General features: G+C 59.7%; 1 protein-coding gene across 5 annotated transcripts in view; it reads left to right on the plus strand.

The window, feature by feature from the left end:
- Positions 1–19091, plus strand: part of GSE1 (Gse1 coiled-coil protein) — a 102178-nt gene that overhangs the window by 72348 nt on the left and 10739 nt on the right. For 4 of the 5 annotated variants that reach the window (XM_083869967.1, XM_083869963.1, XM_083869965.1 and 1 more), the window contains 2 exons: positions 14434–14652; positions 17899–18098. In XM_083869967.1, the coding sequence (XP_083726093.1) occupies positions 14436–14652; positions 17899–18098 (417 nt within the window). In that variant the 5' untranslated portion in view covers positions 14434–14435. Of the gene's footprint in view, positions 1–90; positions 626–14433; positions 14653–17898; positions 18099–19091 lie in introns of those variants that run through there. The other variant, XM_083869966.1, reaches the window with a different exon arrangement.

Here is a 19091-nt window from a genome sequence, read left to right on the forward strand (position 1 = left end):
CTCCCCAGCGTGGTGGGGACCCCAGTGCGCTGCTCAGGGGGTGCTTTCCCCGCCGCCGAGGGTCCCACCGCCTCTTTATCATCATCCTCCTCCTCCTCCTTCTCCTCCTCCTCGTCGTTGTCGCCGGTTTTTTGTGTGCCCTGCGGTTGGTTGGCGGCTGGGGGGGGCTCAGCGGCAGGAAAACCCCCCGGGAAGGCTCCTGCCCCGGCCCCGCCGGTGACAGCCGCCACCGCCACCCTCCGCCGGCGCCCTGGGCTCGCTGCTATTTCAATTTTTATTTTTCCTCCTCCCCCCCACGCACTTGATTCCCCCCCGCTCCTCCTCCTCCTCCTCCTCCTCCTCCTTCTCCTCCTTCTCCTCCTCCTCCCCGCTCCACCGTATTTTTTCGCCTCTGGTTTATTTTTCCAACCCCCTCCGTGTGGCTTGGTGCTAATTTTTGGGGTTTTTTCTTTTTTTTTTCTTCTTCTTTTTTTTTTTTTTTTTTTTTTTTCTTGCTTCCTGACACATCCTCCTCACGTTGGCTCTTTTATTTTTATTTTTTAATTATTTTTTTTTTCCCCTGGCTGCAATGGAACTGTAACATAAATCATGTTTGGGTTGAAACCACCTCTCTATTACTTACCAGGTAAGGCACCGAGCGATGCTGTTGCCAACCCTCTGCACTCCCTCTCCCCCCACTCCGGGGTCTCCCCCCGGGGTCCCCCCCAACCCGGGGACTCCCCTTTGTCCTCCCCCAGCCAGCGGCAGCCAAGGGCGATTTGGGGGTGAACTTACTTTCTTCCAGCGCCTTATAAAAGGTTTTGGGGTCGGGGAAAAAGGGGAGAGGGGGGAACAGAGAGCCTTGGCAAGGCTCTGCAGTGTTTTGGGGTGCTGGATCCCCCCTCTCTCCTCCTGCTGCCACTCCCTCACCCTGGGGGTTTCTCCCTCTCCCCGAGGAGAGGCGGGATGGGGGGAAATGTGGGATGCTGGGCTGTGTTTTGGGGTGCCAGTCTCATCACTGCCAGGGCACGGGGATTTGGGGCACCAAAGTTTGCTGTGCCACCCCAGCCCCCGCAGCAGCCGGGGAGGGAGGGGGATCCCCCCCGGGGGGGGGTTTGGGGAGCATCTCTGAGGTTTGGGGGGTACTCAGTGTGCTCAGGGTGAGTGTTCTCAGGGGGCTTTGAGGGTGGGAGCTGGAGGTGCTCTGGCTCAGGGTGCGTGTTTGGGGTGTAGCTCGGCACACTGGGGCTGAGAGCTCAGGCCGTGATCTCGGGGTGCTCTCGGGGTTCACACTCGCGGTGCAGCCTCCGGATGCAGCCTCGGGCTGGGAGCCCCGGCCGTGAACTCGAGGCGCTTTCGGGGCTGTGCACTCAGGGTGCTCTCCCAGAGTTGGGGAGCAGCGGCAGGGCCCTGTCCGGGGCTCGGGGCCCACGCGTGGCCATTCCCCCACCGGTGGTTGTTTGGTTCAGGAAATGGTTTTGGCATGTGGCCCTTCTCACCGGAGCCAGCCCAGTGCACGAAGCCGAGCCGGGAAGGGCGTTGAGTTGGGGTTGAGTTGGGGGTCCCCCCACTTTGGGAGGGGTTGTGCTGTGACATCCCCTGCCAGCGCTGTGCCACAGTGGGGACATGTGTGACCTGCTTTTCCTGAGCTCTCCCACCCTGCGCCCTCCTCCTGTGGGCTGTGGGGGTCCTGCTCCCCATGTTCCCCCCAAACCATCCCCTTGTCTGCTCCTCACTCTTCTCCACCTCCTGCAGCAGCTCTGGGTGATTCCTGCCCGGCCTCGGAGCCATCCCTTGCAATGGGGACTCCTCTGAGAGCTGCAGGTGCAGGGAGACGGGTTTGGGGTTGGCTTTTTTCCCCCCTTAAATTCCATATTTAGCACGCGCCGGTCGAGCCGGGGTTCCCGGCGGCGGCTCCTGTTGCGTGAAACTTCTGGTTTTGCCTTTGTGGCTGATGCGCTTAATTCCTGCTCCCTGGAAAACCCTGCTCCGGCCGGCTCCCCCAGCGCCTCGGAGGAGGGGGGAATAATAAAATCGGAGGAGAAAAGCGAGCCGGAGAGGAACATGGAAGTGTCAGGCTGCGAGGTTTAAAGCAATTAGGGGGAAGGATGCTGGAGGCGCTGGCACGCAGCGGGATCGCTGGCGGCAGCTGCCGGGCGTTGGGAGATGCCGCTGGGCCGGGTCGGGTGGGAGCAGATGGAGCCGGGAACCTTCTCCCCGCCCTGGGCAGGCGGGGGTTTCAGCGGCGCGGGGCTGGTGGCGGTGACTCAGCGGCGCGAGTCCTGCTGGGGACTGTCACCGCCTCGGGGACCGCCTGGCCGTGGCCCGTGTCACACGCTCCTCGGTGGTTTGTCCCCGAGCTTGGCTGGCCCAGGATCCAGGCGGCTCATCTGTGTCCCCTCTGGTCACCAATGCTGCTGTCCCCTCTTGGTACTGATGCTCCTGTTCTCTGTGTCCCTGTGGTCGCTGAAGCTTCTGTCCCTGTTGTCACTGATGCTTCTGTCCCCCTTTTATCCGTCCCTCTGGTCACCTCACCGATGCTCCTGTCACCTCTGTCTCTCTGGTCACTGATGCTTCTGTCCCCTTTTATCCCTGAGGTCACCAGTGCCAGTGTCCCCTGTGTGCCTCTGGTCCTGAGGCTGGATTTGTGCCACGGGGCTCAGCCGGTGCAGGGGGACACGGGGCACTGTGGGGACCTGCAGAGGGACACCGGGCACTGTGGGGACCTGCAGAGGGACACGGGGCACTGTGGGGACCTGCCATCAGTCATCCCTGAGAGCCCGGGGACAGGGCAGGGACCCCACTCCCTGCTGCTCCATATGGGAACCCTGCTCAGGCTGATCTCCCCTGAGATAACATGGGTGCAGTTGTCACCCTCTGACCGGTGTCAGCGTCCCTTGGTGACACCACCCTCCCTTGGGGACACAGAGCATCCCCGGAGGGCCTGGCTGTTTGCTCCAGCAGCCACAAGGGTGACACCTGGATACACACACAGCCTTTTTAGGGCTCCCCCTCCCTGTGAGTGTCCCCAAATCCGGCAAATCCCCCCAGGTGCCTCGGGGCCCTGGGGCTCCCCCAGCGTGCCGGGGAGGATGGCGCTGAGTGCCGGCAGCGGATGCTGCTGACTCAGGACCTTCCCAAATGGTTCCTATTTTTATTCCGGGGCCGGGAATATTTAGCCCCTGGATCAAAGCAGATGGAAGGAGCTGGGTGATGCCGTGTAAACACCCGCTCGGCGGGTGCCGCCGGCGCGGGCTGTGACTCACCGGCGGCTCTCGGCAGCGCTGGGCGGGCACAGTCGCCCCCGGGCTGCCTTTGGGGTGCTCGGGGCTGAGCCCCACTTTTGGCTGGGCTGGGGATACCCTTCCTCATCCTCGCCGGGTGTGGGGTTTAGGGGATGCAGGAGGAGGTGGTGGTGGGGTGCTGAAGGGGGGCCGGGTGATGCTGGGGGGTTCCAAGCCCTGTTGGGGTGCCGGGAAGTCCTCCTGCCTTCCTCCCTTGCCCACCCCACCACCTTCCTCCTCCTCCTCCTCCTCTCGCCAGTCCTAAATTCGGTCGCCATGGCAACCATGTCAACCACTTTCCAGCTTCCCCGTGATGGTTTGAGGAGGGGAGGGGGGGAGAGGGAAGCCAGGGGAAGGGGGGGACTGGGGGCATTGCTCGGAGCTGGGGAAGGAGGGGGGGACGCTTCCCAGATGGTTTTTTCCTGCTGGATCCTGTCTGGCGAGTGGGGCCCGTGCCAGCCCAGCGTGTGCCAAAGGGCCAGGGGGTCCCGGCCTGGGGAGGGGGCTCCATCACAGCCCCCCAACTCTGAGTGGGTGGGCGGGCACCCCCAAAATCCTCTGCCTTTCTTCAGCCATCCTGCTCACCCCACGGCCCTGCAGGCACCCGGGATATCAGTGACCACACAGCCGGGAGGGGGGTGAATTATTCCCAGACACCCCCTTTTTCCTTCCTCCTTCCTTTCTCACCTCCCTCCCCTCCTCTCTTTAATCTCTTTATTCCCAGGCTAAACCTGGTTCCTGATGGTTTTACAGGCAGATTTGGCGGTGGCTATATAGGACAGGGTGCACAGCCGGGTGTCTGGGTGGGTGGATGGGTGGGCATCACCCCACGGCAGGGGGACACCCTGCAGCCCCCCAGGAATAACTGGGGGAGAGATGGAGAATTCACCTGGCGATTTGGGGACACCCATCCCACCCTCCAAATCCCCGAGGGGCGCAGCGTGCACCGCTCACCTCCACACCTCCAAAACACAACCCTTTGAAAAGGGGAGGGGGGAGAGGAGCAGGTGCTGCTTTTCTCTCCGGCGTGTCCCCCCCTTTTCCCTGGCCTTGGCAGCGGCTGGTGGCACCTGCCGGGACGCTCCTTGGCACGTGTGCGGGCACCGCGCTCCAGGCACCGCCGGGGAGAGGGGAGGGGGGAGAGAGAGCCCTGCCCCGAGCCTGGCAGCAGGAGCATCCCCTCCCTCTTCATTTTATGACTGATTTTTAACTTTTATTTCCCGAACGCCGCGCTTAATTAAACCCAGGCGCCTCTCGCCGCCAGCACCGACGTGGGGGATTTATGGCTCCAAACATCGACCCCCGCCGAAAATTAAAAAAAAACCCAAAAAAACAACAAACCCCTCTAATAGATTATTCCAAGTGGGGGTGGCACTCCAAACGCCCCCCGCCCCTCATCCCTTGGAAGATGCTTTGAGGGGGAAAGACGGCTGTGCTTCAGCATCCCCAAGCTTCCTCCTTCCCCCCTTCTTTTAATAATAATGCTTTAAAGATGTTTGACATCTGTAACAAACAGCTGGCATCCTGTTATGGAAGAATGTCCTTTTATTTCCGAGCAGGTTGAACTGTCATTAATAGTATAATTAGGTGATTATCGGCGTACAGCAGAAAACTGCTTAATTGCACAGCCAGCTTTCCCGAGGATCCCAGCTCCTTTATTGCTGGATTTGTTTTAGCCGCCTGAATTTTTTTTTTTTTTCGCACTGTTTTGTTGAGTTCGGTTGTTGGGCTGTTGTGGTTTTTTTTTTTTTTTTTTTTTTTTTTTTTTTTTTTTGCCACGTTGATGATTATTATTATTTTTTAATGCGTGTGACAGCTGGGGGAATGTGGCAGCACCGGGAGGGGGGACACACACGCCAGAGCTGGCATTGGTCCCCATGTGTGTGTCCCCCCTCCCTTTCCAGGTCCCCAGGGGGTTTAGTTTTAACCCTGTGTGTGCTGGAGTTGGAGTTAGAGAGGGGGGGTTTTGCTGGGTGCAGCACCCATGGCTGGGAGATAAGAGTTATTTAAGGGAATAAAGGAGATGTCTTTGTTGGCGAGCAGAGCCTGGAGGGGCACCCATCACCCTGTGGGCAGCCTCCATCCAACCCCTCCCTGCTGGGACCCTTTTTTTGGAGCTCCGTGTCAAACCAAACCTTATTCCCCAGGTTGCTGTGGCTCCATCGCCATCCCCACCCTCATCCCTGTCCGGGGTGATGTGCGGGTTTGGGGGCAGAGCAGCTTTTTTGGCGCCTGCCAGACAATAGCGCTTTGTATCTCCCCCCGGTGCCGCCAAACACACTTGTTAGCGCCGCAGCTTTGTGCTGTAAATTTCCATGGAGTAATTACGTCTTAATTTATGATAATCCCGGGCGGGCGGTGGAGGGGGCCAAGCGCCAGTCAAGTTTGGAAGTTGCCCGCCGGGGCTCTGGGGGTCCCCCTGTGGCTCCTGCTGACCGTGAACTCCAAACCCGACCCTGAACTTCTCCATCATCCCGGTGGGTGGGGAGAGGAGCATCCCCCAGCAGGGAATGGGGGCTGTTCCTGGGGGTAACAGCGAGTGAGGCCACTTGGGGTTGGGATTTGGGATCACTTTGGAGTGTCCCATCCCACCGCCCATCCTGGAACTCGGGATCACCCCGGGGTCATCCTGGGGTGACTGTCCCGTCCTGTGTGTGTGTCCCAGTGCTGGCTCCCCGCGATGAGGAGGGAATCTGTGTTTTTCCCGAGGCCCTGGCACCGCTCCGGAGCGGGGCTGGACTCTTCCCCCTTCCCGGCGCTGAATGGCTCATCCCGCCTTTGTCTGGAGGGCTTATTACCGGCAAAATAGAGGCGCTTTTCCCTCGGCCTTCCCAGCGGGCAAATTAAATGCTTTGGCAATTCTCGAGGAGGATGGGGAGGGGAGGAAGGCTCTCATCACCCGGAGGGTGACCACAATGCCAGGCAGGGCGCTGGCATCTCCTCCATGGGTGTGGGAAATGGGGAGAGGGGCTCATGTGTCCTCTCCAAAGCTGCCACAGTGGGAATCCCATGGGATTTGGGGAGGTTTTGGGGATGTGTGGCTGGTGTCACTGAGCATTCCTGCAGAGCTGGGAGGCTGCTGGCATCCTGGCATCCCTCTGTCCTTGCCAGTGGGGCCTGTGGGTGCCCCATCCCCTGCTCCAGGGTGGGATTTATCCCTGGGGAGTGGTGAGAGCCACGGGCTGTGCCCGCTGCACCTGCAGCCGGGTCCCCGTTGGGAGGCAGCGTGCACCCACTGACATTTGCCAAGCGTAAAAATTCAATTAATTCCAGCAGGCAGATTAAATATAAGTGAATTTTAATAATTTGCTCGAAAGGCTGAGGATTACTGTAGGCGAAAAGGGAAGATGCTGCTCGTGGGGGCACGGGCTGGCCTTCCCAGCACTGGCACAGGGGATCACTGGGATTAATCACCCTAAATCCCGGCGTGGGAAGAGAAGAGGGGTCTGCTCCCCTTGCTGGGGTTTTGGTTGATCTTCCTTGCAATGAGGAATGTGCTGGATCTGTCCCACCAGTGCTGGCAGTGTGTTTGCATCCCCAGCAGAGTCTGGCTCCAGGGACATCTCTGCTCCTTCAAACCTTCCTCATTTTTTTGTGGGGCTCTTTGAAAAGGGAAACACCCATCAGGGTGGCCCTGGTGACACTGCAGGTGCTCCCAGGCTTGGAGAAATCCAAGGTCTTCCCAAGACCTCCACAACATCTCGTGGCTCAAAGCTCAAAGGACGTGGGGCACCAATCGGGAGCAGATGGCGCTGGTGTTGGGAAAATGAAAATCCACACAGCAAATTCGCTGTTTGCCAGGGATAATTTCTTATCCCGAGGTAAAACCTTTGCTCTGGCCCGTGCTGGGCCATCTGCACCACCACAAACTGCTGGGGGGACCCCCATCCTGCCTGGACTCCCCCATCCAGCCCAGACCCTTGGCTCTGCAGCGGGATTGATGGAGATTGCCTGTGACCTTTGCTAGGACACGAGGAATTACCATTAATACTCCTGTATTTCCGGACTCCACGCCGTCCATAAATCTCATATCGAGCTGGGCGGGCGGCGTAATCTGCCAGGCAGTGTTATTAATGCTCCTTATTAATGCCCGTTATTAATGCCCGTTATTAGTACTTGTTATTAATACCTGCTATTAGTACCTGTTGTTAATTGCCCCTGAAGCCTGGCATGAGCTGCCCCATGGGTGGGGTAAGGGATGAGGGCTGCACTGTGGAACCCTCTCTGCTTTTTGGGGTGCAGCTCAGCTGGGGTGGATGCTGGGGAGTCCCTGGTGCCAGCAGAGTCACCCACCAGCAGTGGGGGTCCCCTGTGGGCACCCACCCCATGATGGGGGCAGTTTTTTGGCTGTGGCCCCAATGCTGCAGGGGGGTGGCACGAGGCATCTGCTCACCTTGTCCTGGCACTTCCCAACTGTGTCCTGCAGCCCCTTCCCTTGGCTGAGTGCTGGCTCCCCACCCTGCCTGCAGCCCCCTGGCCCTCCCTGCAACCCCCCTGCCCTGCCCCTGCCCCTCCAGGACCTGCCCCGTGCAAGATCCAGCCTGCGTGAAACTCTAATCTCCAATTTTATTCGCTCTGGCTCCAGCCGATTTGCATAATCCACATAATCACCCCGGTTTTAATTGCCTACAACTCTGCAGAAAGATCATGTGGTTAAGTGGTAAATCATAATTAGATAAATAATTGGCTTGGCCGCAGCAAGCTGCTTTGTTATACCTGCCATCTGCTGGGCAAGGGATCCTGCGCCCAAAACAATGCGCCGCTGCTGCTGCACGCCTGCGCCAGCCTGGGGACAGGGGGACACAGGGCATGGGGATATGGGCACAGGAGGGCAGCCTGGATGTGCCAGGCCTTGCCCACTCTTGGGGCTTGGTGGTGCCATGCAAGGTTTGGCAGCACCCTGTGCCTGGCTCCCACCCAGGTGTTGCCCAACGGGCTCTGTGGAATGTCCCTGCGGTGCCTGGGAATGCCCAGGGCCGCCTTCACGGGGTGCCCATCAGCATTGTGGAATGCCCACTTGGCACCATTTAGTGCCAGCAGCACCAAACGAGGCCTGGCAGTGCCGTTAAGTGCCCAGCATTGCAGTGCCCAGCTCTCTCTCAGACCATATGCAGCATCCCAGTGCAATTCCCAAATCTCCCCCAGGCAATTCCCAATATCTCAGTGCAATGCCCAGTCTCTCCCAGGTGATGCCCATCATCCCAGTGCAATGCCCAGTCTCTCCCAGATGATGCCCATCATTCCAGTGCAATGCCCAATCTCTCCTGGGCAATCCCACTGCAATGCCCAATCTCTCCCAAGTGATGCCCACTATCCCCCTGCAATGCCCAGTTTCCCCCAGGCAACTCCCAGCATCCCAGTGCAATACCCAGTCTCTCCCAGGCAATCCCACTTCAATGCCCAGTCTCCCCCAGGCAATTCCCAGCATCCCAGTGCAATTCCCAAATGTCACCCAAACAATTCCCAGTATCCCAATGCAATGCCCAGTCCCCCCCAGGCAATTCCCAGCATCCCATTGCAATGCCTAGTCTCCCTCAGGTGATGCCTGGCAGCCCCGTGGAGTGCCCAGTGCCTCACAAAGCCACCAAGCCCCAGAAAACACCAGTGTGAAGGGGTGAGGGCTGTGCCCCACTTCCCCCAAAGCAGGGGCATCCTCAGCAAACAGCTGCCACTTGGATCTGGGCACCAGGAGCCAAGAGGAGCTGCCAACCCAACCTTGAAGCTGCAGAGGGGAGTTCAGGGCCCAGGGGCTTGATTTTCCAAGCTTCCAGCTTCAAAACAGGGCAGAGACAGAGTAGAAAGTTGCTCTGGAGTAATTCTTTCCCTGGCTGGATTTCCTGAGGGATGAAAAGGCTCCCAGGGTGGCTTGGCTGGGCACGGGAAGGCCGAGGAGGGAGAGAAACCACCCGGCATCGCTCCATCCCCAGTGCAGCGCCCTCCAAACGAGCTCTTATTAGTTTGCTTGTTGTCGTTTGCCAGATCAATGGTCCATGGAGGAGTGATCGATGGAGGCCCAGGCGGATAATAGTGCTGGATGCTCGCTGCTGTGGGGAGCTCCAAATCCCACCCTTTCCCACCGAGGGGCTCCTCACCATGGGGAAACCCATCCTGGCCCCTCCAAGGGAATGGGGGATGTGCCCAGGATGGGCCCTGGGCTTTGCTGTGAGCACCCTAAAATTTTGGCAGAGGCTGCACCTGCATCTCTCCACGCCTGGGGGACACTTGGGGACACCAAGCCCTGCCACCTCCCTTGGTTTCAGCTGTGTGCTGGGAAGTGGGGAGGGAGGGACGGGAGCATGGGCTCCGATCGATCAATTAATTAATTAATGGAGCATGTTGGAGGTGAGGCGGCAGAGCTGCTTTAATGAGGGGTGGAAAACGTGCGGCGGCATCACTGGGAGAGGAGCTGCTCCCCTCTGCCTGTCCCCTGCCCTGTCCCCTGCCCCAGGGGGTGACAGGGTGTGTGACAGGGGGGACGATGGGCATGGGCTGGCCCTGGCCCCCTTGCCCTCCATCCTGGGGCTCTGCCCGCTGCGTTCAGGCAGAGGGAAAGGGGGGAGAGCTGACAAATGCGAGGCCATTAGCATTGAAAATCCATGCAGAGCAGCTGTTCCTGCTTGGAGCGTGCAGCTGGATGCGGCTCCGGAGTGGGAGCAGAGGCGCTGGAGAGAGAGAGAGAGAGAGAGAGAGGGGGAAAGGCTGAGGGGGGACCTCATCACCCCAAATCCCTTGGGGAACCATCAGCAGTGAGCCTGGTGGAGCCTTCCAGAGGGCTTGGCCAAGTGGGCTCCATCCCAGCTGCGGTGCGGATCCATCCCGGGGGAGGAGGGTGCGGGATGCTCGTCTCTCCCTCGGCCTCCCGCCGCACTGGGTTTTTTTCCGCTCCATTTGCCAGGGGCTGGGAGCTGCTGCCTGATCGTATTTGGTAATAAATTATTAGTTCCAGCACTTGGGAGCCCGGCAGCTCAAAATAGCTGCTGTAAGAGCGGGCGGCTGGTGCAGGTCGAGTTCAATGGCAATCTGCTCCCAAGGGCACTCCACGCTCATTAGAGGCCTTTCAAGGTGCTGGGAAAGAGAACAATCGGGAGCCAAGGTGCTAAACCTGCCCACTTCCCCTTTTCCCGACAGCAGAACCCCGTGCCCAGGGATTTCAGGGCGCTGGGAGCCCATCCCTGCCCCTCGCTGCCCGCTCCTGCCTGCCCGCAGCGCCTGCCAAGGGGTTTTATTTGTCTCCAGCCCCACCAGGCAGCCAGACTGGTTCTGCTCTCGCTGCCGGAGGAGGCTCCCGCTGCCAAAAAACCCGCCAGCATCATCAGGAGCAGATGGAGAGAACATGGCACGCTCCCAGCTCCCGGCTCCCAGCCCTGAGCTGGGGATGAGGGGGTTCGGAGGGGCGGGAGAGCCGCTCCAGGAGTCAGGGCTTTGGGCTCCTGTGCTGTCGGAGATGCACAGCCCCATGGTGAGTGCCATGTGTGGCTCTGCGGGAACAGGGAAAGGCGAGGGGAGCGTGGCAGTGACCCTGCCATCCCCTCTCCTCCTCCTCCTCCTCCTCCTGTGCCTGCTCCCTCGGGCAGGCAGCCAGCGGGCACCGGGAATGCCAGACACTCCCTGTGCTGCTGTGCCCGGGCACATGCTGTGGGAGGGACGGGGACAGGGTGACACATCGCCTGCTCCTCACTGCCCAGCCTCCCTTCTGGGAGACCCAGGTGTCCTGTGCCTTTGGTGGGTGTGGGGTACAGGCATCAGTTTTCTCAGGGAGGGGTCCATGGGAGTGCCAAGCCTGTACCCACACAGGGCTGGGGACAGCGGTGGGACGGCCTGTCCCGTTTTGGGGTTCATCTCCCCGCCCTGATGAGGCAACCGCTGCCATGACCCCGGGCTGCTCCAGGCACCAAACTTGACCTGTTTTTCCGCACGGATCTGCCTTGCTGAGAGAAGCAGCCGGGGAGGGGCAGAGCTGAGAGGGGCCCCACCTCACCGTGGGGCGTCACGGCGTCCCCAGCCACCCGCAGGGGTGAGTGGCACCCACGCTGTGCCGGTGACGGGATGCCGGAGGGATGGGGGGGGACACATCCATCCCATGCCATCCCATGCCATCCCATGTCATCCCATCCCATCCCATCCCATCCCATCCCATCCCATCCCATCCCATCCCATCCCATCCCATCCCATCCCATCCCATCCCATCCCATCCATCCATCCATCCCATCCCATGCCATCCCATCCCATCCATCCATCCATCCATCCATCCATCCATCCATCCCATCCCATCCCATCCCATCCCATCCCATCCCATCCCATCCCATCCCATCCCATCCCATCCCATGCCATCCCATCCCATCCCATCCCATCCCATGCCATCCCATCCCCGTGTGGATGCTCCCACCCAGTCGTGCCTCAGTTTCCCCAGCTGGCAGCTGTCCCGCGGAGCAGCCCAGGGACGCCCGGACAGACGGACGCCAGCTCCGGCGGGGCACGGCGGGTGAGCGGCGCTGCTCGGGCCCCAGCCGGGGCGGAGGCGCCGATTTTATCACCGGGAGGGAGCGGCAGAACTGGTTTGGAGCGCGGCTGGGGCAGCGGCACAGCGGCACAGCTCAGCCCCGGGGGGCAGGCGAGCTCCCTGCACGCTGCCCCACCACTCTCCTGGCAAATCCCATTGGGATCAGGAGTTGGCCGGGAGGCGTTTGGGGCCGCGGGGATCAGCTGAGCATCACACGGGTGATGCCCCGCGGCCACCCCCGTGTGCCGGCCTGCTGATCCCACCGATGGCTGGAAAAGCGTCTCCAGACCTGGACTGGAGCTGGAAGTGGGGGTTGTGTTGGGGTTGATGGGTCTGAGGGGCACTGGGAAGTGTTTGGGGCTGTGCCTGGAGGCTGTGGGGCAGTGATGGGAGGATGCAGGGCTGTGCCAAGGGGATGCCAGGCAGTGCCTGGGGAGGCAGGATTGTGCCTGGTGGATGTGGGGCAATGCTGGGAGATGTGGGGCAGTGCCTGGGAGACATGGGGCAGTGCCAGGGAGATGCCAGACAGTGCCAAGGGGATGCCAAGCAGTGCCTGGGGATGCAGGATTGTGCCTGGTCGATGTGGAGCACTCCCTGGTTGATGTGGGGCAGTGCCAAGGGGATGCCAAGCAGTGGCTGAGGATGCAGGGCTGTGCCTGGTGGATGTGGGGCAGTGCCTGGTGGATGTGGGGCAGTGCCTGGAGGCTGTGGGGCAGTGCTGTGAGGGTGCAGGGCTGTGCCAAGGGGATGCCAAGCAGTGCCTGGGGGCGTGGGGTTGTGCCTGGTGGATGTGAAGCAATGCTGGGAGATGTGGGGCAGTGCCTGGGGAATGCAGAACTGTGCCAAGGGGATGCCAGGCAGTGCCTGAGGATGCAGAATTGTGCCTGGTGGATGTGGGGCAGTGCTGTGAGGATGAAGGGCTGTGCCAAGGGGATGCCAGGCAATGCCTGGGGGTGCAGGATTGTGCCTGGTGGACGTGGGGCAGTGCCTGGGGGTGCAGGATTGTGCCTGGAGGCTGTGGGGCAGTGCTGTGAGGATGCAGGGCTGTGCCAAGGGGATGCCAGGCAATGCTTGGGGGTGCAGGATTGTGCCTGGTGGATGTGGGGCAGTGCCTGGAGGCTGTGGGGCAGTGCTGTGAGGATGCAGGGCTGTGCCAAGGGGATGCCAGGCAATGCCTGGGGGTGCAGGATTGTGCCTGGTTGATGTGGGGCAGTGCCTGGGGGTGCAGGATTGTGCCTGGTCAATGTGGGGGCAGTGCCTGGGGGTGCAGGGGAGAGCTGCAGGCTGTGCCTGGAGTGCCGTGTCCCCTTTGCATGGTGCGTGGGTGATGGTGCTGCAGGCTCTCGGGGGAGCACAGAGCCCTCACCCGGGGCTGGAGCAGAGCCCGGGGGTGCCAGAGCAGAGCCTGGAGCTGCGGGGGCCAGGCTGGCGTGGCGGGTTGGCTTCCCAGCTGTTCTGGTAATGAATTTACATGAGCCGAGCGTGTCGACAAGGCGGCAGTCAATGGCTGAGAGCACCGGAGTTAATAAATGCTTGTATAATGAGGGCAGAGGGGAGCGCGCCGCCGCGCCGGCCGCCTCTCCTGGGGCCGGGGGGCAAAGATTAATCAACGCTGAGTGCCCCCCGTGCCCCCCCCTGGTTCCTGCGGTGCTCCCTGGCCATCCTCTGCCACAGGATGCTCCATCCACCCTCTGCAGTGGATGCTCCAGGTGTTCAATGCCTCCAGCTGCCTCCAGGCCTGCTGGGAATTGGGGGCTGCCCCACGACCCCCCACCTCCCCCATCCTCCTGCCCACCTGGGAGCCGGGCTAATTTTAGGCTGGTGTTAATGAAGCTGCTGGGTGAAGTCTATTTTAAGGGCCCTGACATCAGCAGTTGCTGTTTTGGGAGGTGGAGAGCCCTGGAGCAATTGGTGTGACAGCTGGGGGGACTCGGGGAGGGCTGAACCCTCCTGCTCGGCACCTGAACCTCACTTTTGGAGTCACTGTGGCCTGGAGCACCTCGGTGCTTTGGGGTGCAGTGGTGGGGATTTGGGGCCTGAAGATTTGAAGGTGAAATGTGGGGAGCTGGGGGTGCTGTGCTGGGGATTTGGGGGGTGCTGTGCTGGGGATCCAGTGATGCAATTTTGGGGTTTTGAGGGTGCAGTGGTGGGGATTTAAGGGTGCAATTCTGCAGATCCAGGGGTGTTTTACTGGGGATTTGAGGGTACAATGCTGAAGACCCAGGGATGAAATATTGTGGGACTTTGAGGGTGCAGTGCTGGGAATCCAGGGATACAATATTGAGGACTTAGGGGTACAATGGTGGGGATTTGAGTGTGCAGTGGCTGGGATTTGGGGGTGCAGTGGTGGTGGCAATTAGGGGTGCAGCAGTGCTGCTTTGGGTTTTGGCAGCACCATGCGAGTCAGGGGGCTGCACCTCACCCCATCATCACCTGCATCAGGTGCTGAAGTCCCTGTGTCCCCCAAAACACCCTGCAGAGCTCTGCTGAGCCCTCCTGCTCCATCACCCAGAGGTTGAGTGGGACTGTGCAATGCTGGGACACATTTCCCCCATTGCCTGAACTTTGGGGTGGGATAATGAACTGGAGGAAAAGTGTTGGCCCTCCCAGCACCTGGGGTGGAAATTTCAATGTTCTCCACGTGTCTAACCCTGGCTCTCTCCTTGGCAGGCATGAGCCATGAGCCGAAGTCGCCGTCCCTAGGAATGCTCTCCACGGCCACCCGCACCACTGCCACCGTCAGCCCCCTGACCCCGTCCCCCCTGAACGGCTCCATCGTCCCCAATGGCAGCCCCGCCGCCAGCAGCACTTTGTCCGTCCAGGCAGCACCTTCCTCCAGCTTCGCCGCCGCCCTGCGCAAACTCGCCAAGCAAGCCGAGGAGCCCAGAGGTGGGGACAGGGGCAGGGGACAGTGACACACTCCGGTGCCTCTCCCAGGAGGTGGAGCTGGGTGTTTTCCTGCTGTTTCTCCAGCTAATGCGTTTTCCTGGCCTCGTGTCTCCGGAGGGCAGTTTGGGAATTCAGTTTATCTGGAGTAATCCGAGTGCTGTGTCGCACTCACTGTGCCCTGGGAGAGCAGGGCATGGCAGGGGTCAGCCCTGCTGCTTCCCACCACTCTGCTTTTTTCAGAGGTTCCCCAAATTTGCTGCTTTCCCAGCTGAATTTCCCAACTAAACAGCCCCAGGATCAGCCCTGCTGCCTCCCACCACGCTGCTTTTTCCAGAGGTTCCCCAAATTTGCTGTTTTCCGGGCCGAATTTCCCAACTAAACAGCCCCAGGAGGTGCCCAGCTCTTGTCAGCCACATCCTGCATCACTCCCCCTTCTCTCTGTTTGGATGTGGGGTGCTGGGGGTGAAGCTGCTTCTGGAGCACCTCGAGGTCCCCCCTGCCACATGGAGGATATATCCCATGGGAATCACCCAGATGGGGAGGCAGCCAGTCCCCAGGCTGGGAAGTGTTTCAGGAGGCTGCTGGTATCATCACTTTGGGGTGAAATAGTCTTTATCCCTGCTATTTGCATCACTGGGTGCTCCCCTTGGATCACTGCTCACTGCCTGGGCACTTTGATCCCTGGAAAAGGACCCAACCCCTTTGCAAGATGTTTTTTGCAAAGTCCTTTTGGAAGACCCTATTTAAAAGGCCCCTTTGGCACAATCCTTTTCCCAAAGACCACTTTTGCAAGGCTCTTTTTGGAAAAGCACCCACCATCTACAAGACCCTCTTTGCAGCACTAAAATCTGTGGCACAGCCATGACCAGAAGCATTGGCTGCTCCCAGGGGATACCAGGGGTGTGGGGATACCAGGTCCCTGTAACTCTGAGGGAACCAGGTCTTGGTGATGCTTCATCCTCACTGGAAGCTCCTGGTTTTTCCCAGCTGCTTCCTCTGGAACCCATCTGCTTCCTTTGGAGCGATTGATTGAGTTTGGGGAATTATTTTGCCTTTTTATCCCCTCTCACCCCACAGCTTGTGCCCTCCCTGTGCTGCAAGGGTCAGCAGCAGCTTTGGGTTGGGTTTTGTGGCACTGGGGAGAAGCAGCCACATTCCCTTTGGATTTCCCCTTAGCACCTGTGTAGTTTGTTTGCAAAAACCCCTCCCTTGCCCATTTGGGTGCCTCAAGTGGCCCATCCCAGAGGTTTTTGATCCGTGTGGGTTTGGGGATGTGTTGGGAAGGGGTTTTTTTCTCCTTGCTGTGGTTTTTAGCACCAGGAAATGAATTGCTTTCCCCTCAAATCCTCACCCACTTCCCACAACAGGAGATGCTCACTCCCCTTCCCCTCCCACCTCGGGAGATGCTCTGCTGTGGCAGATGCCAGATCCACACAGGATCACTGTATTTTTTTTTCCTGCTTTATGAGCTCACAGGTGTGCTGGCACATCCCTAGGGATTATCCTGCTGCTCCACAGCATCCCAAACTGTCGAGGCTCATCCTGACTGACCCCTTCCCATCAAAGCCTGACAAAGCCTCTGCCTGCCCGGGGGCTGCTGCCTCTTGTCCTGCCCGGGGCTGTCCGCAGGGTGGGTTTTATTCCACCCCTCCTTCCCTTCTTTTTTTTTTTCCCCGGTTCTCCGTCAGGGTCTCAGCTGTTAATTACATTTGCCTGTCAGCCCGGGCTGCTAATCTGCTATCGCCGAGTGGGAAGCGGGAGGTCAGAAAACAAAGGTGACACCATCACACTGTGCCTCTTGTCATCTCCAATCCAGATTAGTTTCATTGACTAACTCCTGGCTGAATACCACCAGTTAATTATAACGATCACAAACCCTCCCGTTTAAAGCCACACAGCGAGAATTAAGGTTCTGAAGTAAGACTTTAGCTTCATTAATTGCCGGGCTCATTGTGATGGTATTGATTGTTAACGCTATCGCGTGGTGAGTAATGGCTTCCCAGCTCAGAGGGGATTAGGCTGCTAATTGTTGTTGGCCTTGCGCTGACAAGATAGACTTCAGTGGGTGTCAAATCGGCCTCCTTTGTCGGGGACAGCCTTTCTCCTTCCCCCAGCCTTGCTGCTCTTCAAATGAAAGCGATTCGGAGCGATTTGGGAATAATTAATCAGGGAGGGCGGCCGGCAGCGGGGATGCTCCGCTTGGCCTCTGCTCCTCTGAGCATCCTCCTTCTCACCGAGCATCCTTCTGGAGCATCCTTTCCCTCCCAGCATCCCCCCGGGGCTGCTCCTGCTTCCCCTGGCATTCCCAGCCTCCTGCCTCCCTCCTGGTGATGTGTGCTGTGAGGGTTTGGGGTGCAGGGTGAGGAGTTGCTGGAGGAGCTGGCTGCTGTGCCCACAGGACAGGAGCTGGCTGGCACACTCAGGGGAGTGACCTTGCACACTTAGGAAGGTGAGGAGACACCTTGCACACTCAGGGGAGCCCAGGCCTCTCTCTGTGCCTGGGAGCATCACTGTCATCTCATCCTCAGACCACAGCCCACTCCTCACTCTCCAACAGCTGATCCCTGCTGGAATCTCCCTCTGATCCAGGCTCTGGGATGGAGGGAGCAGAGTTTGGGGGTTCAGAGCCCCCCAGGAATGGGAAATGTTCTGTGGAGCAGACACCAGGCTCCCCATGCCCCGGTTAATGTGGGATTTGTATTTCTCTGCTTTTCCTGTTCTCCACTTTCACTCAATTTTTATTTTTCCTTTGGAAATACGGCCAGCATCCCTGGGGTGGGGATAAGTTAAAGTACAGATGTATTATGCAAATGAAACCAAAGCCTTGCCCAAGGGTTTCAGGGAGTCACTCCTTCATCCCGATGTCTCCAGAGGCCCTGGCTTGTCCCTGACAACTCCTGCAGCTGGATTAAGAGTCTCTGGGTTTGCCTTGGGAAGATGTGGCTGTCTGGGGCTGGCATCATGTTGGTGTCACTTGTGCCTAGGGCCTTTGTCGGGCTGGGGGTTTGGCAGTCCCTGTTAGGTGGGAGCAAGAGGCTGCCCCATCCCACTGTGCTGGGTGGAGCCTTTAGCACCACTGGGAACTTCAGGGAAGGGAGTATGGGGCTCCAGTGTGAGAGTCTGGCAGGATGCTGAACACCCTGAGCACATCCCAGTGCCCCCAACCCCTGCTCCCTGCAGCGAGGGTGGTTTCATCCAGTTAACTGCTGTCTCCCTAACTCATTTCAACCTCTGATTGAATCCCAGGGTCCTCACTGAGCAGCGAGTCGTCCCCGGTGTCCTCTCCAGCCACCAACCACAGCTCCCCTGCCAGCACACCCAAACGTGGCCCCATGGGCCCCATCATCGTGCCCCCGGGGGGGCACAGCGTGCCCAGCACGCCGCCCGTCGTCACCATCGCCCCCACCAAGACTGTCAACGGGGTCTGGAGGAGCGAGGGCAGACAGGTATGGCCGTGTTTGGGGGGTTGCTCAGCCTCTCCTTTGAAGGATGGAGGGTGTGGGACACCAAGGAGCTTGGTCCCTTCCCCTCCCTGCTGTGTCCCCGAGCTGGTGTTGTCACCAGGGCTGCCATCGTCCCCCTGCTGCCATCATCCCCGGGCTGCCATCCGGAGGGGAGTGTGAGGAAGGAGGAGGAGGAGAGGGCCGAGGGGGGGGGAGAGCAGCTAATTAAGAAGCATCGTTAGTGGTTCTCCTCTCCTCCGCATGCTACAAGCAGATTCCCGGGGGGATTATGCCACTTGGAAAGACTAATTAAACCACAAAGCGGAGAGAGAGGAGAGAGGCAGGGTAGGGGATGAGAAACGCCGGGGGCGGGGTGGGGAAATAAATGGAACCGTCATCCCCGGGAGCTCGGAGGGGTGCGTGGGGTGTCCGGGTGCTCCCCAGCCTGGTGTCACCCCCGTGTCCCCCCCGTGTCCCCCCCGGTGCGGGGGTTAACCGAGCGTGGTGATTGTCTGGCAGAGCCGCGCTCGCAGCGTGGCGCCAGGGACGGGAGGTAATTAGAACAGAGCCTGGCACGCACAATGAGCTCCGTGCAGGCCGGGGCTGGGGGAACACTGCACCCTTTGTGGTGACCTTGGGGCTGGCCCTGCCCTGGAGGGGCTGGGGAGCACGGTGGGATGGGGTGGGGAGGGATGCACGGGGTGAGGGATGCTGTGGGTACCGCCGTCCTCCTCCTCTGGAGCTGCTGAATGAAAAATAATAGTTTTTAAACCAAAACTTGCCTTGCTGTGGGGTGATCCCACTAATGTCAGATCCTGTGGGGGGTCTCTTGTCACCCCAAGTCGTTCCCTCTTGCTGGGGGTCCCTCCCCATCTGGAGGGAGTGACCTTCATGCTGACACCAGGGGTGGAAGCTGATGGAAAGCTCCCTGTGGGAGGGTGCTGATGCCGGGGGGTGCCGGGGGGATTGTGGGCTGACCCTTGGGTTATGGCCCTT

The sequence above is a fragment of the Zosterops lateralis genome (genome assembly GCF_965231275.1).
Source record: "Zosterops lateralis genome assembly, chromosome: 12".
Classification (NCBI taxonomy): Eukaryota; Metazoa; Chordata; class Aves; order Passeriformes; family Zosteropidae; genus Zosterops; species Zosterops lateralis.